Below are 21,871 nucleotides of genomic sequence, written 5' to 3'. Positions count from 1 at the left end.
TGTTGACAATCTGTATAGGGTAAGGGCTCATAATTTTGGACAGTCTGCTTATTAGCATCAATGTTCCAAGTTTGAAGTGCGATATTTTCAATACTAATTGACTTTTTGTTACTCTCTTTTCAGAAGGGTTGTTTAGAAACTTGGCAAGGGTTTATTGTCTTTGTTTCTACTGAAATTTATTTTAATACGTTTAAAAATGAATTGATATGTAGAGGTGAATTTGACTCTTATTTTGGACAACTTGGTTATTAATTTGGACAACTTGGCTATATAAAGTTCGCCTCAATAGGATGCCCATTGTTCTTCATTTCGTGAACCAGTCTTGCCAAGTCCTCTTCCTGTTCATTTAAGGGAACCGTACAATGTCACAAGAAACCCGGAAACTTTCCATATCATTCATTAAAGTGAGTTGACTTCGGTACTCCAAGTACGTGCGGATTAGCGCATTCCGGGAGCCTTTCAAGGCTTTTCTCGCTACATCTCTTTCGTAGAGATGATGCTCCTTTGTTTCTCTAGGCATTTGTCCAACCTGGTCATCACAAAGGCTAAAACCTTACGATATTTCGAGAGAAAAACGCCTGTCCAAAATAAGGAGTATCACCTCATTGGTAAATGTCTTAAAAAATTTCCCATTTTTAACACGAAAAATCTAGTTCACAAGGCAAATCTCACTTCAGGTCAAATGTACAAATCACCATTAACGTGAATCAACACAATATTCAATGAATATTCAATAATATCATTCAAAAAAGCGAAGAAACATTGGTAGTACTTCACCACAGCCTAGTCTCCGGCGAGTGGCCTTCAAAGTTGAAGCCAATTTCTTACTTTCAAATACAAATGCGTATCGGAATTTTTCTGCACTCGTGATCGTTATGCTAAATATTTAAAATTGAGAAGTTTTTCCGTATTATAAGTATCCTTTCTGTATGGAGTGATAAATATAATAAATTTTTGTTTAAATAAATTTTTTCCTTAGAGCACTGTGAGCTGAGTCCGAGATCAATTTAGGAATTCAATTATAGGCTTCAAATATCTCCATATAAAAAGGCCAATTCGCCAGGCGCTTGACCACAGCTAAATAAGACTGAAGTAAACACGAAGTTCTGTCATATTTCTCGTAAGAAATTGCTCACACTGAATTTTCAACAAAGAACTTTCAACTCAAATCATATTTAAAATTTAACGTACTTAGTGTAAAATATTTCAAAAAGAACAAATATTTAGATAAAATTCATTATTCATCAAATATTGGAATAAAAATCCATAATTTTAATCAATTTATTTTTAGTGTCCAATTTTATCCTCAAAGTGTCCAAAATAAGAAGCTGGTCAAAATTATGAACCTTTCCCCTATATATCTTGAAAATCTTCCGATTATTGTAAATACTGGGATTTAGCACTCGACTTTAAATTGAAAATCTGAAACAAATGTTCGGAAAATACTCTTTCTCTTTTAATGACTCAAAGTTTTTTAAATAGATTTTTAATTTATGGGAAGTTCAAAATTATAATTAGTTAATGAATTTGTCGAATTTTTCGAAAAGCAATCTTTCCTATTTAGTATGAAATGCTTTTAAATTGTTTACCATAAAAATTATAGTTTGAATATATTTAATCATACAAGTTCACAATTTCAAATTTCAAAGGATAATAAACAAGTTCTACGAAGATTAGTTAGAATTATTAAATTCAAAACTCGGAAAGATTTTTTCTTCGTTCTGTGAATTATTTTAACATTTTCTTTTCGTATCCACAGCTTTGAATTACACATTCGTTAAAAGTTTCCTTTTATAACATATTCACATTTTTGCCTCTTAATTAGCAAATCATTCCATTTCCTGTCACAGAAACTTTTTCAAAGGCAACGCTGAAAGGGAGCATACGGAAATGTGTCCCAATTGCTCAAACCATTTTGCGGAAAAGGACAAAGATTCAAGGAGAAAATTGTTTCCAATGACAGGTAAGAAAAGTTAGGCGAGTGGAAAAGTAAATTGTTGTCTTGGACAAATTTATTTAACTTTACATTGAGTTGTTGAACACTTGAGGAACACTTTTTCCAATTAAAAAGTTCTATTGATACATTTTCTACCAGTTTTTTTTTTTCACTTGAAAGAGAAAGTTAGGGAAATTTTTCTTTCGAATGCTTATGGGAAATAAAGTGGATTTTCATTATCTACTTCGGATTAATTTGTTTGGTACAGGGAAATTTTGCAAATATTTGAGGAATTCAATGAAATGGAAAGCTGTGAGAGCTTTTGACTAAATATTTCAATTGATAGTATTCCAGGACAAAACCGTTTGCAGTGAATGGCACAAACATTCAAACTGGGTATGTTTGATGAAAACCTCAAATTATACTATTCACGATATTAACAATAGGATGAAATGGATGAAATAGAATCCATGAAATCAATGCGATTTATATTAATGCTACTGTATATTGATGTTCCTAATTCATGAAAAAGCATGAATCAGAACTTAAAATTCTAAAGCGTAATAAGCTGTTACGACCTATGGACAAATTGCACAATATCAGGGACAATATATGAATTTTGGTCTTGGTATTATATAAAAATGTGGTGAGGATAAAGTTGTAAGGGAAGTTAGATATATAAAATCATCCAGACAGGAAAGTTAATTCAATTGTGAGTAATGCAATTTGTTATAATACTTGGGCATCCCTTCACAGCATCTTATACCAGCCTAGAGGGAGGTATGATATTATGCTAAATTACTATAAAATGAGATTATGTATGGATGTAATGAGGCAAAATTGAAGCTCACCGGAGTCACAATTTAAATGCTATGTCGGTTGAATTCTTTTCAGCCACAGACGGAAGAATTTCTCCTTCCTCCATCTGATACGTTTTCCTCAGGAATTTTTGATGCATTTCCAAATGAAATTTTCTTCTCTATTAAACTATTTACTTTCATCTTCAGAAATTTCCCTCCAAAATTGCATGTCATAGATGATGAAATTTAATTTAGAATTTTGAGATATACTTTATTTCCAATTTGCCTCTACAAGAACTTTCAATTTATTAAAAAATTGTTGTCTGGATACCAAAATATCTTTGGAAATATTTCTATATCTTCTTTGAGTGATTTTCCAGGACACATATTTAGAATTTTCCACCTTTAAACACTGTACAAACACTGCGAAAGGTTTTTTTGCATTTAATGATCACGAGGCAAGTTCATAAAATCGCAGCCTGGGGGGCCCGGGGTAGTTGTAGCAAAACCATAATGTTCCAATGGAATGTTAAAGTTTCCGTATCTTGGCCCCTAGGTTATGGACTGCAATGATGTTCTAGTTATGTTAAAATTGGACACAATGCTCTTACAAATAAAAACTTAAATAGAGAGTACATTGTACCCCAATTGAGATAGTTTCAATTGATTGAAGTAGGTCGTACTATTGCTCGAACTCTTGCTAGAAGAAGGCGGGGAATTGAGGTGAAATTGGGCTTTTTCTCCTTTTTTAATAGATTTGAGCTTTGTCAAAATTTAATTTAGCTTCGCAATTAATTAGTTGAGCTAAATTATTCTCGCTCCGTTCCGAAAACAGTCGTATTTAGTAATACATTTTGTATGAATAAATGTACGACTGTTTTCGGAACAAAGGCAGTGTTATAATAAGGTCCAGTTTCATTTCAAAATAGGTGAAAAACCCCAATGTCAAAGCTGCCTCAATTCAAAGGTACCCCACTTCCCCTTATATAAATCCTTCGATTTTAATCATCCATGTCATCCATCTATGTATCCGTCGACATACTCAGAGGTCAAACGGTTACATCGATTTGAAAACTTTCAAGATGACTCAAGGAGAACCATCAATAAATAATTAATCATTCATATTGCCCCATCTTTTTCATTTTTTGAAATGTTCTAAAATCGAACATATACCAAAACGTCCTTGAAGCTTTACTAGTAACGGTTTTTCAAGCTTACAGGTTTAAAAGACTGTAGAGAGCATATTGCTCAACGGATTGTAGAAAATTTGACTTTGTTGGAAAGGTCTTGGTAACCCTAAGAAATCTAAATAGGTTTAAAAACCGACAATGAACCACTTTGAACTTCCTTCTTTTCTTTCATTTCCTGTTCTTATATGAAATGTGTAAGTGAGAGTGAAAAAGAGAGTGCTTTTCAATAGGTTAGACAGAGACATCAGTCTGGAAGGTTATATTTTAGAGATTTTAAAGTAACTATATTATTTTCAATACATATTGTTGTGAATGAACGAATTAAGACAGAAAATTCAAACCAAAAGGATATGAAAGAATATTAAATTTACTCATTTTTAGGCATAGTAGCTGGCATATATAATTTTCTATTTAAGTAGAAGAATTATTAAAAGTTTGAAAAAAAAAACACAGAAATATTCACAGTTTAGTGTACACTATTATTATAAATATGGTAACGTGTATATTTCTGGACAAAGTGCTTTTCGGGACATAATATGGGTATTTCTGGACGCATAAAAAATCCTCTAAATATTTATTTTCTTATTTTTAAGTTCTATATGAAATTTTAAGCTCTTTACGTATCAGACAAACATAGAACTTCTGAAATTTTATTTAATTTTAAGTGTGAAATACGCGTGAATTGTAAGTATCACATTCCATTTTTTACAAAAACTTCAGTGTAGTGAATTTTGCAGATGTCAACACAAACAATGCTGGGTTTTTTTTCGATTTAAGCCACTTTACAAGTGAAATTTAAACAAAATTTTTATGAAAGAGTGAAGTTTAAACCTTCTACTTAAAGGTAAATAGTCAGGCTCAGTGAAATTTATTTGCATAATAGCGATTTTTGTCTGTCCCGAAATACTCAATTGTCCCGAAATACACCATTCTTACTTCTTTACGTTTTTTGTTATTTTAAATAAAAAAATATACATTTTTCGGTACTAATCTTATTCTGGATAGAATAAGGAACATAAATATTTGTATCAACAAAGAAAAAAATAATTTGAGAAGTCATTAGGCTGTTTGAAATTTGAAAGTGCTAAAAAGTGTCCCGAAATACCACCGTTACCCTATATATTTTTTTTAATTTTATCGTAGGTCTTTGATATGTTAGAAGTGGTGTAGAGGATAAAATTATGCATCGTTTTAGTTTAATATATTTACGACTTGACTATTAGGAATGGAGATATATATATATATTTGAATTTTAGAAAACGTATCGAAAAACTAAAAATGCATATTTAAAAGAGAATCTAGACGTGATTCGGACAAACCGATTTCAGTTTTGAGATCCTTAAATGACCCTTTAACAAGTTTTGGCACTCTCGTCAAAGATACTCACAAAAAGGTAAATTTTGTTGCACAGTTTTTTTTTCTTTGAAATAATGAAGATCTCCGGATTACAGACTACTAATTTGCAAAAAGAAAAATTTTAAAAAGTATTTTTTTTTCTATCTGGTTTCACGAGCATACATTAGGCAATAAACTTTTGACACTCACTCAACAAAAATAAAGAAATAAATAAAATTAATGCAATAGGGGAGAATCGTAGTTTATGGACATTTATGGACAGCTCACAGAAATTTTAAATTTGTATCTAAAATACACTTAGAAAAATAAAAAAAAAAATAGCATATTATGATTATGATTACGGCTTTTTGCCCTTACCAATATTTTTTAGGCAAAAATTTAAAACTACTGCCAGCTATTCATAAGCGTATAATGTCCATAAGAGATGACTCTACCCTACAAGGTTTTCCGCTTCACTTATCAAATTCTTTTTATTAAGCAACTTTTTTGACAAGCGAATTCTCCCTACTTGTTACGAAAACTAGGTTTGCATATTCGAAACGCAGTATAAATTTTCGCACACTAATGACATTTCTCTAAATATGTACTATAGTACAGTTTTTAACTTATGAACTTGTTGAATTTTAAACGACAGATGCGACGCACGGCTGAATACTGAATAATGCAAAATTCAAAGTTATAGATATAGAAAGTTTTGTGTGGAGTCTGAATTAGAACGATTTTTCTAAAGTGCTTCTTCAATATTATCATAATAATTAACTTTTTAACAAATTCTATTTATTTAACAATAAATTTCCTGAACTTTTTTTTGCCTTAGGGTAAGAGTATATCGACTTGCCAGAATATAAGTTAAATAAGTAGTAGTTGCTTTTTTGCAAAATTCGTTCGGATACTCCTTGACAATCTCTATCTTCCCTGTGAATAGTATTCCGGAATATTAATTATTCCCAAAGTTATAGGGATTCCAAATGTTAAAAACCCTATACTCAGCATGTAAAATTTCAGCTTGAAATCTCTCTCCTGTAAAGTTGGCCATTCACGACTTATTCGTTTTATATTCTGAGCCGTCGATATGTCATCTACAAACCCCAAGAGTTCGTATTTGAGGAACTTGACTGTACTTATTTTTCATCCGGGACAAGACCAACAAGCTACAGCGATGAACAGGCGGAATCTCATATCGTAAGCTGGTCTAGAAGTATCACTGAGTTTGAATATATCGATGGCTCAGAATGTAAAACGAATAAGTCACGAATGGCCAATTTTACAGGAGAGCAATTTGCAGCTGAGATTTTACATGTTGAGTATAGGATTTTTAAGACTTAAAACACCTATAACTTTATGAATAGTAAACTTTCCAGTTAATATTCACAGGGAAGGTGGGGGTGTCAAGTAGTACCCGAAAAGCGAAAAAAACGAATTTTTCAAAAAATCGACTTATTTGACTTATATTCTGACAAGTCGATATGCGGAATTTATATGACTTTTGTTTTCGATTTCTTTTGAATTGCATCATTATGAGATTTTCCTATAAGAGCTTTGTTGCCAACTGACAGAATTTAAATTCAAATGATTATTGTAAGCCCTTCTGGCAAATCTTTAGTTCAGTTTAATGGCGTGCAGATTCAGTGAAAACGTGCTCTATATTGCTCTCTAAAGTTTATTGATTTAAAGTGATCTATAGGTGAGAGTATGACTTCTAAATTTGAGATTTGTTTTTGATGTTTAATGTAATTTTGCAGATATTAGAAATTTGATTGAATTGATCAGGGAAACTAGAAGAGATAAGGAAAGGAGAAGATTCTCAGAATGTAAGGTTAGCTAAAAGACAAAATGACACGCCATTAACAATTAATTAATTATTTTCAGATTCCTATCGTTCTATTCTATCGTTCTGTTCCATCTATAATATTAATAAAGTTTGTTTGAAAGAAATGAAGACTGATTTGGAACAAAGTGGTCCTTCGCATCGGGATGATTCCCAACCTATGGAGATGCAGAATGGTGTCCGGAAGAGTTCACGTGCCAATAAAGGCATTCCTCCGGCACGTCTTGGGTTTGAAAGCACGGCTCAGACTTTGGAAGAGACGCTAATACAAACTCAGATTGAGCGTACTAAGATGCAGATTACCCTGTTGGAACTCAAGGAAAAACAAACCAAGATGTTGCTTGAGAAGTCCCAAGGCTCTTCAGATTCTCAGCAGCAGTTTGGGAGGCAAGATGGTGCCTCACATAATCATCCCAATAATGCTCAAAGGGAGGTTATGGACAAGTTTGACCAAGAGCCCAACGAGATTCCAGATGCTGAATCAATAGCAACAGAGTACACGAGGTTTGTGGAGCAAGTCGGGGGCGTGAAGATTGTGAAGAAAACCCAAAAGATCCGTCGAGATAATCGTCAGGATAGTGACTCCGGCAGCTCGTCCGGAAAGAGCACATGCAGCCGACTATCGGTGCATGACGTCATTAGAGAGCAAGTAAGCACGATGGATAAGTTTCTTTCTCGTCAAACGCTTGGAAATGATCTATACCACTTTGACGGAAAGTTCGAGGAGTGGCCCATGTTTATTGCCTGGTACAAGAACACCACAAAAACATGCCACTTCTCAGATGAAGAGAACTTGCAGCGCCTGCGAAAATGTCTGAAGGGAGCAGCCAGAGAGTGTGTTCAAATTCTCCTGTTCTCTCCCGAGAATGTCGTGAAGATTATCAACACTCTGGAAAGGCGCTTTGGTCGTCCTGACTTCTTGGTGAAGTCTTTGATCGCCAAGGCAAAGGAGATTCCTGCTGTGAAAGAAGAGAAACCGGAGACGATAATCAACATGGCTAATTCAGTGATGAATCTTGTGGCCTCACTCAAAATGTTCCAGAGATGGAATTATATTGACAATCCCCAACTCCTGGAGGAATTCCTGATGAAGTTGCCACTCTCTATGCGTGTGCAGTGGTCTGAGTACAGCTTGTCAAAGATTCACTGCACCTTGGAAACTTTCTCAGATTGGATGTTACAGGGGGAGCGATGACAGGGGAAATGAGAGAGACAAGAAGGCCGACAAGAAGCCCGAGAAAAAAGCGAGGTTAGTGGCAGCCACAAAAGAGACTGACACCGAAGAGGCGCCAAAAACTGAGCACACTGAGCCAAAATGCACTTTCTGTGGCGAAGGCCGCCATTTTATAGCAGATTGTGCAAACTTCAAGGCGCTCTCTACTGATGACAGATGGGGTGCGGTTTCAGAGAGGAGGTTATGTTTTATTTGTCTCAAATCAAAACATATGGCCCCAAATTGCCACAAAAAGACGAGATGTACGATGAACAATTGTGGGAGTAGGCATCACAACCTTCTCCACAAGGACAGGTCCCCAGAAAATCCTACAGTTCCATAGAAACCAGATGAAAGTCCCGCGAACAGTGACGTTCGAAATGAGAATATGACGGATACTGTAGCTCATGCTACGACTTCCAGTGGACGAATTCTGATGAAGATTCTGCCCGTGATCGTGTCTGGCCCTGCAGGGATGGTAAAAACATCTGCTTTTCTTGATGAAGGATCCACGATCACTATGATCCGAGCGAGTCTGGCTGATAAATTGGGACTTGAGGGACCTGTGAAGCCTCTTAGCTGGAGAGGCACTACACCAGATATAAAAACTGACGATGATTCTCGCATGGTTGATCTGAAGATCAAGGGAAGCTTCCCACGAGCCAAGGAGTACACCATGCACCATGTGAGAACAGTGAAAGACCTGACATTTCCTCGCCAATCTGTAGATGTCCAGAAATTGAGTGTTGATTGGAAATACCTCGCCGATGTTGATATTGAGTCCCAATGTGAAGCTGATCCTGAGATATTGATTGGGCTCGATAATACCCCTTTGATAGTTTCACGCGAGGTAATCCATGGACCTTGGAGAGCACCCTACCTTGTACGGACTTGGCTTGGATGGGTTATTCTGGGCACAGTGTCAGCTCAAGACAACAGAGAAATCGAGATGAATTGTGCCATGGTAGAAACGATTGATGAGTTGCACAATTTGGTGAGAGATTCCTTTTCCACGGAATCTTTTGGAACTATCCCACACCAAGAGCCCGTGCATTCTCGAGATGACAAAAAGGCGCTTCAGATTATGGAAAATACTACCCACCAGACACCCGATGGGCGCTATGAAGTTGGGTTGCTCTGGAAAGGTGGAATTTGTCCCAAAGTTCCGGAATCACGAGAAGCAGCTCTGAAAAGGCTCCGTTCTACAGAACGACGACTTGATCGCGATCCCGAGTTAGCTGCCTCGTATTGTGAGAAGATGATGGATCACATCCGGAAGGGATATCTAGTGAAATTGAGTGATAGTGATCGTGAAGTGCCGCCGGAGAAGACGTGGTATTTGCCACACTTTGCTGTGACTCATCCCGCCAAGAAGAAAATTCGCGTAGTGTTCGATTGTGCCGCGGTATCAAGGGGAGTGTCGATGAACTCTTTGCTGTACAAGGGGGCCAGACCTCTTGCAATCTCTCCCAGCAGTCCTGGCGAATTTTCGCAGAGGAAAATTTGGTTTTACCGGCGACATAAGAGAAATGTTTCATAGAGTGAAAGTGCGCGAAGAGGATCAAAATTATCAAAGAGTGCTTTGGCGTGGAATGAATCGTTCAGATCCTCCGGAAGAATATAAACTATCAGTGATGACTTTCGGTGCTACGTGTTCGCCTACTTTGGCTGGGCATGTCAAAGATAAAAACGCCCAAAGGTTCGCCAACACGTATCCCGATACAGTGAAAGAAATTGAAAAGTACATGTACTGTGATGATTACATCAGTTGTGCAAATTCGATTGATGAAGCTAGTGCAAGAATAAGTGAAGTAATTGAGATACATAAAGATGCGGGATTTGATGTTGTAAACTGGTCCGCAAGTGATTCCAGAATTTTGTGTAATCTCAATGAAAGTGAAAAAGTCAAGAACTTTAGTGATTCGAGTGACCTTGATCGAGTTCTAGGATTATGGTGGGATTCAGAGCAGGATGTTTTCACATTTCGTCTGAATTTCCACAAAGTATCTGCTGAAGTGTTGAGTGGACAGAAGATTCCCACCAAGAGGGAGGTTCTCCGCCTTGTGATGTCCATTTTCGATCCTCTTGGATTTGTGGGCATGCTCACCGTCAAGGGGAAAATAATACTCCAAATGATCTGGCGCCAAGAAATTGGATGGGATGATGAAATCAAGGATGAGGCGTTGGAATACTGGCAAAAGTTCCTGAAAGAATTGAGGCTCATCAGTTCTGTGAGTATTCCACGATCTTATTCCAATAACTTGTGCTGTGCTGTTTCTGTCCAACTCCACGTGTTTGGGGATGCAAGTTCCTCTGCATTCGCTGCTGTTGCGTATCTTCGGATCGAAGATGCAGGGGGAGTGGTGATCTCTTTTGTGAGCTCACGCACACGAGTTGCTCCTTTAAAGGCTGTCACGATCCCACGGCTTGAGCTCCAGGCAGCCGTGTTGAATAGCAGATTGAGCCACACACTGATTTCTGCTCTAAATGTTAAGCTTGACCGAATCGTTCACTGGACAGACTCCATGACGGTATTGTGCTGGCTCCGAAACGGATCCAGGAGATTCAAACAGTTCGTTTCTCATCGGGTGGGTGAGATTGAGCAGCTCACCGACATTAGTTCTTGGAAATGGGTCTCTACCAAGGACAATGTAGCCGATCTTGCGACAAGGATGACACCCGGAGATTACACTCCAGAATCCAGATGGTTCCGTGGCCCAGATTTTTTGAGACTCTCTGAGGAAAATTGGCCACGCGAGAAAGAGCCTTCCGAACCTATTGACATGACTGAGAGTGTGGTTGAGCTCGTGAATGTAAATTACGAGCATGATGTCGAACCCCTGGTTCCAGATGCGAGACGATTTTCCTCCTGGACACGCCTTTTGCGTGCCACAGCTCGTGTGAGGAAAATCTTCAAGATTTGGTATGAGTTCACCTCGAAAGCTCGATCAAAGGGTGACCTAACCAAATCCGAACTGACCGTAACAGATCTGAAAGAAGCTGAGAAATGTCTTTGGCGGGAAATGCAAGCGAAGTACTTGCCAGAAATTTCTCGTTTGCAGAAGGGTCAAGCAATTGATAAAACGAGTTCCCTCTACAAGCTTTCTCCTTTTGTGGATAACGAGGGAATTCTGAGGATGAGGAGCCGACTGGAAAACTGTCCCGAAGCTGTCGAGAAGCTTCCAGTCATTCTTGACCCAAAGCACCCCGCTACCAAGCTGATGATTTTAGATGCCCATGAGAGGAATATGCACTACGGACGAGAGCAAATTGTTAACAATTTGCGAGAAAGATTCTGGATTCCGGGTATCCGTATGGCAGTCAAGGCATCTTGGAAAGATTGTCAACGATGCAACAATTCGATGGTTCAACCTGCTCCACCAGAGATGGCTCCCCTGCCTCTTGCTCGTGTTGAAGGAAACTTGTTTCCATTTACACGCACTGGGGTCGATTTCTTTGGCCCAATCATGGTAACCAAAGGAAGAAGGCAGGAGAAACGTTGGGGTGTACTGTTTACGTGTATGGCCACACGAGCTGTTCATTTGGAAATTGCGCATAGCTTGAACACAGATAGCGCAATTATGGCCATACGCAGATTCATTGCCCGAAGGGGTCCTGTACGAGAATTGTTTTCGGACAATGGTACCAATTTTCATGGGGCTGATAATGAAATGAGGGACGCTGTACTGAAGATGGACCATCAGAAGATCAGTGACACGTTGGCTCTGAAATTCATTGAGTGGAATTTCAACCCACCTGCTGCTCCTCATATGGGAGGAAGCTGGGAAAGGCTTGTGAGATCCGTCAAAACAGCAATGAAAGCTACACTCGCCTTTCACACACCGAACGATGAAGTTTTGCTGACGATATTTGCCGAGGTTGAGTTTATTATCAATAACAGACCGTTGACACATGTATCACTCGACCCCAGTGACCTGACTGCCCTGACACCGAACCACTTCCTGATTGGAAGAACTTCTGAGCAAAGACCTGGAGAATTTGATGATGATGATCTCGATCTGCGCAAAGCTTGGCGAAAGTCACAACGCCTTGCAGACTGTTTTTGGCGTCGATGGATCAAAGAGTACCTGCCAGAGCTTGCGCGACGCTCAAAGTGGTTTGATCAAGTGCCCCCGCTAGAGAAGAATTCTGTTGTGCTCATAGCGGATGGAAATCTTCCCCGCAACGATTGGCCTTTGGGAATCGTCGAAGAAGTTTTCCCAGGACCCGATGGGAAGATACGAATGGCAACTGTGAAGACAGCCAAGGGAATTTATAAGCGACCAGTTGGCAAGATATGCGTTTTGAACGTCGGAGCGACCGCACCGAGGGGGAGGATGTTGCCAACTGACAGAATTTAAATTCAAATGATTATTGTAAGCCCTTCTGGCAAATCTTTAGTTCAGTTTAATGGCGTGAAGATTCAGTGAAAACGTGCTCTATATTGCTCTCTAAAGTTTATTGATTTAAAGTGATCTATAGGTGAGAGTATGACTTCTAAATTTGAGATTTGTTTCTGATGTTTAATGTAATTTTGCAGATATTAGAAATTTGATTGAATTGATCAGGGAAACTAGAAGAGATAAGGAAAGGAGAAGATTCTCAGAATGTAAGGTTAGCTAAAAGACAAAATGACACGCCATTAACAATTAATTAATTATTTTCAGATTCCTATCGTTCTATTCTATCGTTCTGTTCCATCTATAATATTAATAAAGTTTGTTTGAAAGAAATGAAGACTGATTTGGAACAAGCTTTTTGAATTTTTTTGTATTTTTTACAAAATCCAGTTAGATTGAGTGCGTTCCAATTGGGGTGAATACAATTTTAACATAACTGAAATATACGTATTTTAGTACATTTCATGATAATTAGGAAAATCTCACTACGTTGATAATACCCCTTTTCCATTTCTAGCTCATTTACCTTCGCTTTCATTAAAATAATTAATTTTTAATTAGCTATGATGCTGAATAAATACAAAATCAATGAGATTGCTTTAAATACTAATCACAAAGCGAATAAAATATTTATTTATTTAACAATATACTCGTACAGTGGTAAATATCTAATTAATGCAGTAACGTTAGAGAGACTGATACAGACTTTGAAAAGATATGTTTCAAGGTTCTTATTGTTTTTCAAAGAAAAATATTCAAAGCTTATTCGTATAAAAAACACTAAACTTCAGAGTGGAGGGAAAATTTCACTGAAAATCAAAAGATTTTAAACAGGATATTTCAAAATATAAAAGGTTTTTTAGTATTCCATATTTATCATTAATTAATTGAGGAATGAAAGGTTGCGATTTTGATCTAGTGGAAACATAAGAAAAGTTAAACTTTTTTCTTTTAAAGACACTCTAAGAGTTTTAATCGTTATGCCTTTGACATACTTACGACTTAAGGCGGAAGACGGTTTAACGTAATTATAATCAAAGTAATGATCAGATTATATTTCCATCGGCTTTTGATTAATTCGTCTTTCGATTTAAGCCGAGAAACGGCTTAGTTATTGTGGAACTGATATGAATTTATTCAAATCATTATTTTGATTATAATTACGTTAATCCGTCTCTCGGCTTAAATCGTATGCGTATCTAGGGCATAAGGGTCGTACATAATAGATAAATTTATGAGTTTTGGATAAGGAAGATAGAAATCTTTTCTATTTATTTAAAAATTATCTCAGATACTTATTGTATAAATTATACCAATTTTTTGTAAGGCAAACTTTCAGGCTTCGCACACACTCTGGTTTCGTACATTTCATATTTTTCATTATTCCTTTGGTGAATTTGACCTATCTATGGCAAGTCAGTTAGTTTTAAAAAATTGATCAGATTCTTTAAAGGAATATGGAAAAAAATGTGAAGTGTTTGAAGCCAGAGTGTGAGCGAAGCCTGAAAGCCTTCCCCTAAATATTTAGGTTTTTATTGACAAAATTTAATATTTAAGTTCACAAATGCAATTTATCTTTCGAAAGCGATCTAAATCATTTTAAGTTACGTACTCAAGAGTGTTTAAATACACCGTTAACACAAAATTATGGATAAAGTAGTTTGCAAATTCTTATGGCTTACCTGCACGTAATCTTCTCATTTGTTTGAGATTTACGAATTGTTAAGCACACATCCGACTTGTTGACCTTTGTTACACTAAAACAGTAGCTTCCAAAGTTTTCATGAAAGCTCATGAAGTTTCTTTAGCATTTATATTTCACGGAGTAGATGGTAATCTTTCAAAATGGTTCAACTATTTGCTGAAAATATTTTTTAGGTCTTCAATTTCGACAAAGATCTATTACTTTGCTAATAATTTAGGTTCTGTAGGTTTTATTCTGCAATATTACCTTGCGAAGTGCTTCAATTTTACCTGGGAATGGATGGCAAAAAAAGAGCTTTGCTCACTTTAAAAGAAACTCCCGAGAAAGTGGTCTGAATTATTCATAAAGGGAAAAAAGCTCCCCAGCTGCATTTTCCCGTGGAAAAGTCTGCCGAGAGGGAAATATTGCTGAAATTGCATAAACGAATTCTGCCAAAAAAATCTTAAGAGTTCGTGGAGATTATTTTTTGAAATTAAAATGGAAAAACTTGCTCCGAAACTAATCAATTTAAATGCAAGTTCTTCTTTATTTTTTTTAATCAAAGCAAATCTGCAATATTTCATGGGAAAGAATAAAAGAAGAGTTCTCGCCTGGAATTTAATGAATATTCATCACAATGCACTTGACTTGAAGGAGAGGACTTTGGTCTTAGATCCATGAGAGAAATTCTATTGGGGACAAGTTCTAAGGGAAATTCCTAGAGCATAATCCTCTTTAATCTGGTGCTTTCAAATTTAATGTGGCTTCGTGAAAGTGACTCAGGCATTAACTAGATTATTAATAACTTGATTTCTCAACAACGACACTCATTGTATGAATTATTGTTGGCTTATGCAAAATTAATGAAAAGCAATTTTCACATGATTGATGTTTCAATGTAATTTCTTCCCATAGATTGCACTCCAATTAAATTATACTCAAATTTCCCTTGCCACCGAAGACACTCTTTTTAATTACATTTCCAATTACAATTTTATTTCCATCTTCCATTCGATCTTTCCCTCTCCTCTTTTGCCAAATAAAGTCACTATATCGTTTCTCTTCCCCATGGGCTGCATTTAGGATATTTGACATTTGGCGATTGATGGAGCTGAGAAAATGCATTTATTGACTATTTTTCCTACATCAATAGAATGGATGTTAAGAGTTGAAAAGTAGTAGGAATTGAATAGTGATTCAGTTTTAAATCAAACTCACACATAGTTTACAAAAGTTTGCGTAAAAGAAAAAAAATATAAGAGGAACGTAAGTTTTTATGACCCATATAAAAATTCGTAAAATGAACAATCCCAGTTTTGCCGAATACTCGAACACATGACTTAACTTCAGTACTTTAGCATAATTTACCATTTACCGGTTTTCAACCGATTTATTGAACAGATTGAATCACTTAAAAAATCGCCCAAAATACCTTAGGAGCAATACAATTGAATTTAGGATTAAAATTACTTATCGGCTATGAATCGGTTCATTACAGGTTCATAACGGAGTGGGATCGGTTCAGGTTTGTCAAGAATTCCTAGATCTTTCCAACGAGCGCAAACATAATATCATTCCGTTCAGAAATACGCTTTCTAGAGTTTTTTCAACATTTGACCTTGAAAAACCGTAATTTGGAATGATTTAACGGTATTTTCGTATAAGGACGAAATATCCGCCTATGCAGCTTTTATAACATATCAAAAAAACATGGTCTTGGTGAGAAAAGGGAGAGGTGTGGGGAAATGACGGCATGTTAATGATCCCAGGGTCGAGTCATGGGGGGCCCCAGAATGTTCCAAGACTCTATCTCCAACACTTTGGCCTCTATAGTTGACGACAGACGGATAGACAGACCCTAGATCTATCCTGGGTGGAAGCAGAAATTTTTTCTATCTTCGTTCTGGACAAAATTAGATTATTTGAATGTCACTTGCTCTGACTAATGATTAAATTAAATTTAATGCTAAGACGTAAAATTAAACAGAAATGACTTTAAACCACGATGCTTAATTGTTTTTATTCAATTAAGAAATTGTCCTTTTGCTAACAATATTTTACTATTTTCATGTGCTGAAAATGCATTACTTAGAGTTTCGATATTTATAATATTACTGATAATTTTTACATATTAACTCTTAAGGACGAGAAGGTCAAAAATTGGAGGTCAGAAAAAAGCATTTTTTCTAACTTTTTAAAGCAAAATACATCTTCAGGAGGCCGTAAAAAACATTTTATTTTTGGGTCACCGGTGACCCAATCGTCCTTAAAGGGTTAATCACCTATATTCCAGCAGCTGAAATTCAATAGAAGTGAGATTTAGATTAAACTATAAACTGTCTGAAAATACTTATTTATATTGTTTTATTTATTAAGGAAAGAAAGTATAATGTTTAAATTATGTGCTGTAAGGAATTGAAAGAAAAGAGAGTGTATGATTGATGGCATTTTCAGTTTCCAAATTTGTTTTTAAAACTTAATATGTTGTTTCGGATAACCCATCAGGGCTTTCGAATGAAAGCGCCATTTTCAAATTCTCTATTATGAAATATTTGTAATCTCAAATTAGAAACAGATTTTGCTCAATAAATAAAAATGACAAGTAATGAATATACAGCCTTAATTCATTAACTGATATTTATTGTTAGGCATTAAAAATAAAGTCTTTCTTTCAAATAGGTTTAATTTTAAACTATGAAATGATTAAACGGTATGACTAAATACTTCATTAATTTTAATAATTATAAATCAATTTTTTTTCCACTTTAAATATTAAAATGGGAATTCCAGCCAGAAAGCAAATGATAGATCAATAACATTACCAGTCTTATTTTATCTAAATTTGCATATATAGTTACGAAACACCAATTTATGTACAGGTTTAATTAAATACTGATCAATAAAATTAAATTACTTATTCAATTCAGCACTAATTTTTGCTTTTATCAGTTTAAATATTATTTCATATTTTAATTAAAATCTTGAGCTAATTATTAGTTTAGTTGATTTTGTTTTAATCGAAAATGATTACGTATAGGTCATTCACTGCATTTTAATATTTAGTTGCATAATATTACCTTATTAAAGTATTTTAAGCTCAGTAAGGGGAGGTGGGGCTACTTTGAGCTGTGGGGCTAGATTGTTATACGACTTTTTCGCCAATTCCTAAATGAAGCTGGTTCTTACAATTATTTTATTTAGATCCACAATTATATTGCCTATCCAAATTACATCGTATTAAAACCCAGTTTCCATTAGAAGTATGCGAAAAAATTATAGCACATAACAATGTAGCCCCACAGCCCAAAGTAGCCCTACCTCCCCCTAGTAAGATAGCTAAATTTAGATAGCTGAAGGTACCTACGTAACTTTAGTTTTTTTGTAAATATATATCGTCAATTGGATCAGCAATTGTCGTAACTTCCTCATCGCCTCATCAACACTTCTTCCAACAACATGGAAATACAAACGCTATACAAGAGCTGTTGATGAGGTGATGAGGAAGTTACGACAATTGCTGATCCAACTGACGATATGCTGAGGTATTCTCTGAAGGAAATAACTACTCAAGCGCTTTCTTAATTACATTAGAGTTCCTCAAATTTGAACTTTTGGAGGATATAGCTGACATTTCTCACTCCTAAAATTTGAATAATATTTTCAAAAACTTAATGGAATTTATGTGAAATTCACTTTCCCTAAATTAAGATAAATCATTTTAGAGAAAATATCAATTGCATTTATAATGATATAAATGGAATTTGTTACTAAAATACAATAGTATTGAGAAAAGACCAAATAAAAATGGTTCTAATCCATACTCCACGCAAGACTTTCTTCACATAACCTCAAATTTTACATATTGAACTCAATCGTCGTTCAAATTTGAGGAGTTCAAATTTGAGGAACTCGACTGTATTTTCATCTTCAAAGTAAGGTTGTTTAAACAGTATAATTTTCACAATAAGATTTAACCCTGTATGTGAGTCCCATGTGGCTCGTAATAATTTATTATTGCATTTATTGTCATACTTCTTAAAACATTCTCCCCTCTACACTGACATGTACAGACAGGATCCAAAATGAAAAGAAATTTAAGAAGTCTATATCCTAGATTAGTTGTGGAAGTTACACTTATTAAGCCAAATTAGAAAATAATAAAATACCTTTTCGGGTGCACAATGAGTAAAAGTTACGCTTACCAAAAATCGTACCTAAATGTTAGAATAATTCACTATTAGGTAAATATTTCAAAATGAATTAAAGAATATTTCACCACTAAACACGGGGTAGCACTGAAACTGCGTTTTTTTTTTTTGTTGATTAATTAGACTTCGGAGGACGAAACCTCTATGAATTCAGAAACACTATAGGGATGCTTGCCTACTGAAGAAATTGTCGTCATGGTTCAACAAGTTCAGAAATAAAAATCTGTGTTTGATTCTATCCCATGTTCGGTGGTGCCCCAGTTTCCCCTATATACGTAATAACAGGTCCTGATCAAAATCCCAACATTTAGCCATCCTGTCTTCTAAACGGAAAGAGATATTGAATTTTAGTTGTTTCAGTGACCCCCTCCACAAATCAACTTTCTTTTGCGAACTATCTTTAATCCCTTAGGGGGAAGTGGGGCACCTTTGAAAGTGGGGCACCTTTGAAATTGGGATTTTTCTCCTATGTTTAAGTGGAAGTGAGCCATATTATAATGCAATTTAGCTTCTCAATCTGTTTGTGCACCTAAATCATATCACGATAAGGCTCAATTTTATTTAAAGCTAGGTGAAAAATCCCAATTTCAAAGATGCCCCACTTTCAAAGATACCTCCCCCCCTACAATGTTTTGGAGATAGTACAGACGAACATTAGTCGTTAGTAGATACCTTTCACCGAAAAAATCTCAACCGATTTGGTAAAATTTGAATTTTTTTGAAAGGTCTTAAAATTTAAAATTTGACTAATAATAACAATCGGTAAAATATTCGCAATAGACTTACCGTAGATAAGGTTAACTTTGCGCCCTGACTTTTCGTAAGCTTCTTGTTAATTCTACCACTTAACGATGATTTTTAGACCGTCCTTAAATGTCTTATGGTCACTGGATCATCCTTAAATCCTAGGATTAAAAATAATTGCAAAAAGCAGGGGTGCAAATTCTCCCACGGAGTACAAAGTTACTCGCATCTACTTCATCTACGGCATTTTGAAAATCCGGTTTTTAGCGTTTTTTCAATCTTCTGACCCATATAAAATTCAAACGATAAGAGATATTGACTTTCAGTCTTCCATGGCCTCTTCCTGAAGTGACTTTAGCTCGAGACTTACCTCTCTCTCTTGTTCTCCTTCTCCTTATGCGTTTTCTATCCGTAAAGTGCGTCAAAATTATGTTTTTGTAATTTTTCTTAAAATTAGTCCAATTTTTTTTTGTTTTTGATGTATTTTGTACATAGTTTACGCAAACATTTCGTCTATATAGACACTTTTTACCGGTTAATCTCCATCTTGAATCATTAAAGGTAAAAGTTCGACCATTTTTGATGGCCTATTTTTTTTTAAAGGTTTCAGTCAAATTTGGGTTTATTTGACATTTCTTGAAATCGGTACAATTTTCTAAAAATAAATTAAAACTTAATAATTTTTTAAAATACCTTTTTTTTAATGAATTTTCAACTTTAAGATGGTTTTGTGATGATAAGCAAATCTAAGAAAGTAAGTGAGGGAAAGTAAAAAAAAAATACAAGTAAAAATTAAAAGTAAGTGAAAAATTAAGTAAATTTAAAAACGGTAATTGTTAAGTAATTGACTCTCCTATTTCTTAGCATCCTCAAAGATTTGAAAAATCTTGCAGTTTTTTTTTAACTGAGTTTTTTCAACTTTGCCAATATTCCACTTTTGCTTTTGTTGTGCTTTTACTTTTTGTTTTCCTGCTGAATTGCAAAATTACTTACCTCCAGACTTTTCTATAATTTCTCAAGTGATCCAGAATAAATCATCTGTGGAAAATTTGAAATGGAGTTATTGAAAAAAGAAGTGTAATAGGATTTTCCCACGCACTTTGCAACACTCTGTTAAAAGTTTTATCCATTATCTACCATCATGACAATCAATATCGCGACAGAGAATGATTAAGTGACTCGGCAGTTCATTGAGATACAACCTAACCAGCAATTTCATTAATTTCCCTCTCAGAATCCCCGCCTAAAGGATGTCTTGAGAAAGGGGTTTTCTTCCTTCCAGAAAATTAACACATTTATTCAAACACTCATACAGTATCTTAATTTTCATATTACACCTCGTGTGGCTCTTTTTTTTCACATCTCACTTGATTGATGATTATCACACTTTATATTATTCAGTTTTCTGTTTTGCATCATCTTCCATATAAATTACCTGGGCGTGGGAGCTGTCTCTGGGGGAAACACTTGAAGGATGGGTAGATATTCAGTTTTCACACTTTATGTCGACTCTATTCGTGCTCAGAATTCATAAAGCTTTAGTTGATTTTGGTATTCACATTTTTGATCAAATATTTAAAAGAAAATGTCTCTATCCACAAATATTATCCATGTGCCTTAGAATGATTGTCGCCTTAAGAACAGAGATTAAAACCTAACTTATAAAAAATTTAAGCTACGTTTAGAAACTTGGATAAAGATAAGAGCGTTCCTAATATTGGATAAAAATTTAAAAAAAATCAAAATATCTCGTATTAAGGATAGAACTTGGGATAGAAATAATATTTTTGAGCTTTTATAGTAACGAGCTTTTACTGCAAATCCTTGGATAAAAAATTATAAACCTAGTTTACGATAATTCTGTGAGCGTTATCCAAGCCCATTCCTAGCTTAAAATAGAGCCATTAACCTTATTCACTAAACACATTTTTTTGATATTTATATATTTTTTGCTATGCCATTCTCGTAGAGAATTTGCATTTTGTTATTTTGATTCACACAGTGACTTTCTTTATCTGGGATATTCGCTAAAGTGGCATATATGCACATGGGGATTTCTTTGGTGGTTCGACATTTTCATTAGGCAGAATATTGGCACTCTTCCAGTAATCCCGAACATTTTCGACTGACTTGAAAACACGTAGGAAATTTCTGCCAGCCAGCAGTCCAATATCATTCTCTGTCCATCCGGAATCCTCTAGAAGGCTGGCAAAGAGCTCTGGGTACTTGGAGACGTCCTCTAGACCCATCGGCGTAGCATCTATGCCATCAAATCCTGCTCCAATTCCCACATGTTGAATTCCAGCCACTGCCCGAATATGTCGGATGTGCTGAATGACGTCCTGAACAGTGGCTTCGCGAGAGCAAGCCACGTGAAGAGCATAGAAGCTCACCTAAAAATTAAGAAGGTTATTTTCAAAGTTACCCTAAGGCGGAATTTATAGGGGGACTTTTGATTCGAAACTGTTCTTTCGAAATAAAAATATCTCACTGAGCTCTCTCACCGTGTCAT

General features: G+C 35.6%; 2 protein-coding genes across 4 annotated transcripts in view; one reads left to right on the top strand and one right to left on the bottom strand.

The window, feature by feature from the left end:
* The first annotated feature begins 9,915 nt into the window (after positions 1–9,915).
* Positions 9,916–12,684, top strand: LOC129806757 (uncharacterized). Its single transcript, XM_055855529.1, has one exon. It carries the CDS (start codon positions 9,916–9,918, stop codon positions 12,682–12,684), a length of 2,769 nt encoding a protein of 922 aa, XP_055711504.1.
* A 7,942-nt stretch (positions 12,685–20,626) lies between these two features.
* LOC129805260 (dipeptidase 1-like) overlaps positions 20,627–21,871 on the bottom strand; it is a 64,569-nt gene continuing 63,324 nt past the window's right edge. For all 3 annotated transcript variants that reach the window (XM_055853044.1, XM_055853042.1, XM_055853043.1), the window contains one exon: positions 20,627–21,752. In XM_055853044.1, the coding sequence (XP_055709019.1) occupies positions 21,387–21,752 (366 nt within the window). In that variant the 3' untranslated portion in view covers positions 20,627–21,386. The remainder of the gene's footprint in view (positions 21,753–21,871) is intronic.

Source organism: Phlebotomus papatasi, chromosome 3 (assembly GCF_024763615.1).
Source record: "Phlebotomus papatasi isolate M1 chromosome 3, Ppap_2.1, whole genome shotgun sequence".
In the NCBI taxonomy this organism is placed as follows: domain Eukaryota; kingdom Metazoa; phylum Arthropoda; class Insecta; order Diptera; family Psychodidae; genus Phlebotomus; species Phlebotomus papatasi.
This window is presented reverse-complemented; position numbering and strand designations above follow the sequence as displayed.

Coding starts and splice junctions, on each gene's coding strand:
- LOC129806757 (XM_055855529.1), top strand. CDS start 9,916: ATGAATCGTTCAGATCCTCCGGAAGAATATAAACTATCAGTGATGACT.